At 43.2% G+C, this 6000-nt stretch overlaps 1 protein-coding gene across 2 annotated transcripts in view; it reads left to right on the top strand.

Moving 5' to 3' along the window:
* The window catches only part of FBRSL1 (fibrosin like 1), a 503248-nt gene extending 497475 nt beyond the window's left edge, over nt 1-5773 (top strand). For both annotated transcript variants that reach the window (XM_062504442.1, XM_062504443.1), the window contains 2 exons: nt 476-710; nt 2735-5773. In XM_062504442.1, coding sequence (XP_062360426.1) covers nt 476-710; nt 2735-3968 — 1469 coding nt within the window. In that variant the 3' untranslated portion in view covers nt 3969-5773. The remainder of the gene's footprint in view (nt 1-475; nt 711-2734) is intronic.
* The last annotated feature ends 227 nt before the right edge of the window (nt 5774-6000 follow it).

The raw sequence follows: 6000 nt of genomic DNA on the forward strand, positions 1-6000 counted from the left end.
AATCGAGTGACTGTTCTGAAAAGCCTACAGCCAAGCTCTGTGTTTATACACACACACACATACCACCAAATAGTCTGGGTTCTTCAACAAAAAAGTCCCTGAAGCCTCAGCTGCAGGCAGCTGATTGCTTGTAACTACCCACAAATTAAAGATTCTGCCAGAGAGAGGAGCTGAGGAAAAATACTGCTTTTGTGCTGGAGCCCTTGCCTGGGGTGGGGGGAGAAGAGAAGCTGGGGATTTTCAGTAGTCTCTGAGTTATTGAAATGTATAAAGCTTCTTCCAACAACATTCTTAAAAGAGCTGGTGGATCTTACACCCGTGTTGGAATTATCTGTGTCCACTCACTAGTAGCTCCCCCTCACCATTAAAAAGCCTTAAAAGAACAGGCTGGTTGTGACGAATATTGTGAAAAATGTCTGTCTCATGATTTGCTCTGGATTACTTTTAACTCTTCCCCCCCCTGCCATTATTCTAGCTCACAACAACATTTTTACTCACAAAGATGGCCCAAACCTGCAGAATTTCAATAACCCCCATGAGCCATGGAATAGACTCCACCGGACCCCGCCGTCCTTCCCAACACCTCCACAGTGGCCCAAGCCCTCGGATTCGGAGCGAAGCTCCTCGGTGACAAACCATGACAGGGACAGAGAGCGGGAGCCCGAGAAGAGGGACCTTTCTCTGAGCAAGGACGACAGAGACAAAGAGAGGTGAGCACTGTGGCCTTCTGACCATTTCCTCCTGGGTCTATTTTTCCTCTATATTTTTTCTGTTTTCCCTAAAATGTTGCTGATCCTTAAAGCAGCTGATAGGCCTTTTCCTCAGATAAGCACAAGTACTAGCAACACCAAAAACATTCCCCTTTGCCTTTTAGGACTTGTTTTCTGTGGAAATAGGGTAACCCAGTCCCTGCTAGTCAGTTAACAAAATGCACCAGGCTGAGGAATTGAGTGTGTTGCTGTGTTTTCAGTGTACTGAAAATTTAAGGTTGTTTTCAGTGCAGCTGCTTTAGCATTACTGTGTATTCTGAAACTGTGATGGGTCCTTTGGAGACAGTCATAGTTCTCATTTATGTACAGATATGCTGATGAATTCAAATGTTAGCTGGACATTAACGAGATAAAAATGCAAATGCCTGTCCTGCCTCCTATCTGGAGCAGTGTGCATAAATCCATTAGCAAAACTGATTTCAAAAAATTGCATTGTGGGCAAACCCTTATTAATGATGACAGGCCTGTATCACCTGGGCTATAGTTACTTCATTAGCTCCCAGTTGTATGATTTTGAAGCTGTGAAGCCCTTTATATTTCAGAGCCCAGTTGTCTCCAACAGGCTACTTCTTTGTAGGCAGTAACAGCTTGCAAGTCTTAGATGTGTGTGCTTGACTGGTGATGGGGGTTTAGTTTGCTGGAGTGCCTTTTATAAGACCTTCAGGCAGTACCTGTGAACAAGATTATAATGGAAGCAATAGGCTGAAAATCTTCTTGCTTTGCATGTTAAATTGTCTAACATCCTTGCACAGATTTCGTTCAGGTAAGGAAGGTGTCCCTTCTTGGCTCTAGTGGAATTCTTTTGAAAACCAAGGTTACTTTACTCTCAAGAGTGTTCACACAGGGGTTAACAGCTCTACTACACTTCTATTAATTTTGCTTAAGCTGTCCCCAGTATCCCTGCTTGGCCATGGTTTTAATAAACCACATCCTTGACCAGCAATCAGAACTACCACAGAGGTAGAAAGCTGAGTTAGCAAATGTAATCATAAGGGATAAACATTTACACAACTCCCAAAAACACCTCCCACTTTCAGCACTCAGGTCTTAGAGCTCTCAAAAACAAACACAACTTAAAACTTAGGCTCAGCGAGCCTCTCAGCTGCATAATGCAGTTCTCTCAGTAACATGATCATATTTTGCATTTAAAGTGTTTCTCCTTCAGAGCAAAGAGCTTTCAGAAGGTGAGCATTATTTATTCCCCTGTTAAAAAGGTGGGATTAACTGTGACTAATTGGCTTGCTCAGAGGCAGAGTTGCAACTGGAAATGTAAACCTTTGTGCCTGTCTTTCTAAACCATGGATGTTGTCATCAGACCCCTTGTTTATCACACCAGGTCCTCTTGAAACACAGCTCAGTTGCTCAGTTTCATGGCCAGTTCAAGAATGTTTCTCCTGAAGCAGCTGGCTTACCTGCAACAAAAAGTCTTGCAGTTCCATAGGAAAACCAGCTTCACCTTATGGCTCCTTCCAGTCAGTGAGGCTGACTTGGGGAAGGACCTGCATACATTTCTGTACGCTTCTATTTTGTGTGCCTGGGTTGGTGTTTTAGAAAAGGAACCCGAGTTTTACAGCTGAGATGGTCGTTGTCTGGCATGAACATGAACATGAACACACAATAAGCTTTTTTAAAATAAAAATAAGCTGTCTAGAATTCTTCTTTCCCTACATTTCTCAGTGAAATGGTCTGAGGGTGAAATAGTATCCTTCCAGCCACATCCCCAGTTTAGTCCTACATTTGTGAACGTTTAACATTTTTGTCTTTGAAGTATGTAAAGGCAGCTAGTGCATATCTCTTAGCATAGCATCACAGCTGTAGCTGATATCTGCAGAGCTTTCCAAAGAGCTTTCTATTTTTTGTAGAGCAGTTTCAAAGTGTACAACTGGGCACAGCACTGTGCATGCCCAGCATCACGGGTGTGTTTGTCACACGTAACCAAGGATGTACCTGCTGTCTTTTTACAGAGACCTCATGGATAAAAACAGGCATTCGAACAGATCCTCGCCGGCATCAGCCCCAGTGACACACCAGATCAGCAATCTCATCCGCAGCAACAGCCAGAGCTCCAGTGATCCCATCAGGCAGGTCAGCCTCGGGGACAGGGAGAGGTCCAAGGAGCCCGAGCGAGAGCACCCTGACCGGCTGAGAGAGCCGCCCGTAGCGGAACACAAGATCAAAGAGAGCCGTTCCCCAGTGAAGGAAACTCCAAGCCATGATAAGAGACCCTCTGAGGACAACACAAAGCCAGTAATCCAGTCTGTATCCCCATACAGCAAACCTGCACTAAGTGAGAGCCTGAAGCTTACCAATCTAATGAGCAAGGACATGGAGAGAAAGACAGAGCTTCCCAGCGACCTCCAGAAGATTAAGAATGACATCAAAGTCAAGGAGGAGAGGAAGGAAGACAGTGATGTGCTAGTGGTTGGGTCTGAGCCTTCCCAGCACTCCCGGTCAGTGGAGCATCCCCCGCCGCCCACTCTCCATGGATTATCGTTGCCTCACTCGATGGCTGCCTCCATGCCCATCTCCATGGGCAGCGTGCACCAGATGAACAACATGAATGTCCTGGACCGCAGCAGGATGATGACCCCACTCATAGGCATGAACCCTTTGTCAGGAAGAGAGAGGCTGCCGCATCCCGGATTTTCCTGGGACCCGATGAGGGACCCGTTGCGCGACGCCTACCGGAGCTTAGACCTGCACCGTCGAATGGACTTCCAGCTCCGGACAGATCCTATCCATAGGTTTCCTACCACCTCTGGCTTTTATGACCACGAGCGTTCCTACAGAGACCGGGAACCACACGACTACAACCACGAGAACCTTCTGGAAGCCCGCCGAGAGCAGGAGCGGTTGCGGCAAGTGGAGGAGCGCGAGCGCTTGCACTTACGGGAAGAACTTGAGCGTGCCAGAATGCACCACTTGCACTCGTCCCCCATCGAAAGCCACCTGGCACACGTGCCATCCTTCATGCCTCATTTGAGCGGGATGCATTACCCCAGACTGAGTCCATCCACTGCCATGCACAACGGGATTTTGAACAGGAACCCGCCGACCGCAGCACTGAGCGCGCCGCCGCCTCTCGTACCAGCCAGCAGCACCAGACCTGCCTCCCCTCGCAGGACTACTCCACTCACAAACTCAGAGTCCAGGGACTACTCCCCCTCTAGGAACCCCAAAGAAGTAGAGGCACGATAGTCCCCAACATTGAATTTGAAACTCACCTGTATATAAAACAAGCAAGCAAGCAAACAAACAAACAGCAACAACAACAACAAAAAAAACACAAACAGGAAAGAAAAAAAAAAACAACAAAAAAAGAAAACGACAAACCTTTTACAAAATGCACTGCTGTAAACTTTTTTTTTAATGTAAAATTTGTAGAAGTTAAGCACATTTCCATAAATAACGGGGTTGGGGACTTTCCAACAAGAAGATTGCTGAGAATGGGAATTTAATATATAGGTATTGATTTTTGGTTTTGTTTTTTGTTTCTGTGCTAAAAAAAAAAAAAAAAAAAAAAAAAAGGAGTTAAGAATATCAAGTTTGTACATTTTTTCCCAAATGTGAGAAACATTTTTAATGGATTTGTATTTTTTTTAATTTTGTGCTCTTTATTCACTTAAAAAAGAAGAAATTTTGCTTTTGTTTTTAGTTAAATTTGCATTTTAAAGGCCTCAGATCCTTAAGAAAAAAATACCCAGGGTTTCTTAAAAGTATTATTTATGGAAATACTGTAGTTTTACAGTCCACTGTGAGGTTCCCTTCTGAGGCCAATTGATCACTTACCTTGGTACTTTGGAACCGAAGTTACAGATATATATTAAAATATTAATAATAATAATAATGTACAAAACTGTTTGTTTTTTGCCTTATTATATTATGCAGAAATTTAAGAGGAATTTTTTTTGACTTCTTGTTTTAAACAAAAAAAAAAAAAAGAAAACAAACTGTAAATATTCTGTTAATATAAATGTACACCAATATTAAATTCTTAACATAGGTAGACTTTATAAAAATGGTTTCTAGAACCACTCTGGTTATTTGTTAACATGGTTACAACTCATACTCTTGTCACAGTCAGAAATTCACACTCAGAAAGCTCAGTACGGCATATATACTTCAACTATGCAAGAACTCGGAGGCAGGTCTTAGTGGATGTTGGGGGGAGGAAGGTTTTAAAAAAAAAAAAATTAAAAAAACAACCCAAAAACAACTAACTCGCAACTCTGGAGACAGAATGGCAATGGCATGTGAACAGGAAGAAGGATGCTTGTGTTTAACAAAAAAAAAAAAAAAAAAAAAAAAAGGAGAGACTGAATTTTTTTGTACAAACACAAGGGACAGTTCGTCAAGGAAAGAGAAACACACGCTCCTGGAAGGGAATTTTGGTTTCCGACTTTTCAAGCTGGCAAAAGCAGATGGAACTGGCACAGTACCATGCGGCAGACCCTTTCCTTATTTTTTTTTCCTTTTTTTTTTCCTCTTTTTTTGTGTTGTGGGCAGGATCGCTGGCAAGCAAGGACAATTTTCCGTGGACCCCTTGTGCTAATTGTGCAGTGTTCTTATTGGAATCTGTATACAAGACAAAGTAGAATTTTAGGAGTGCAAAAAAAAAAAAAAGTCTAATGGTTGATTAAAAAAAAAAGAAATTCTGATATATTATCTATAGTACATGAAGACCATAAGCAAATGTTTGTTTCAGTGTGGTTCTGCCTTGAACTGCTTTTTGGCATGATTTATTTTTTATTTCCAATTTTACTTTTCATCCATATGTAAATTTTGCCATGTTTTACTTGCTGTACCATCCCCCCTTCCCTTATTTTATTTTTCAGTGTCCATGTTTTATATATCCTGGGCTTTTTCTCTCTAGTTAATTCAGCCATCCGCTACTATTTTCTTGGCTCTGTAACTCTTGTTTCCCCCCCCTCCCCGTCCTCCCCCCTGCACCCCCTGTAATTTTAAACATTCAGTTTCCTTGTAGATCAATGAAGATAAATACAACATTGATTTTGGATGAAAAAGGCAGTTGAGTGTTTGTGTGTCGTAGCCAGCGCTGTTGACTCGAGGCTAATGGTTTATTGACGGCTGGGAGGAGGCAGCTGGTGGAAGGGGCTGGAGCTGGGACAGGGATTTGCTTCTGCCTGTGAATCCCTCCCAGCAGAAGGAACACGGCCCATGGCACGCTCTGCAGGTCGGGATTTGGGGGTTTGGGGAGGAGAGCGGTGCC

The sequence above is a fragment of the Cinclus cinclus genome, chromosome 17 (assembly GCF_963662255.1).
Source record: "Cinclus cinclus chromosome 17, bCinCin1.1, whole genome shotgun sequence".
Classification (NCBI taxonomy): Eukaryota; Metazoa; Chordata; class Aves; order Passeriformes; family Cinclidae; genus Cinclus; species Cinclus cinclus.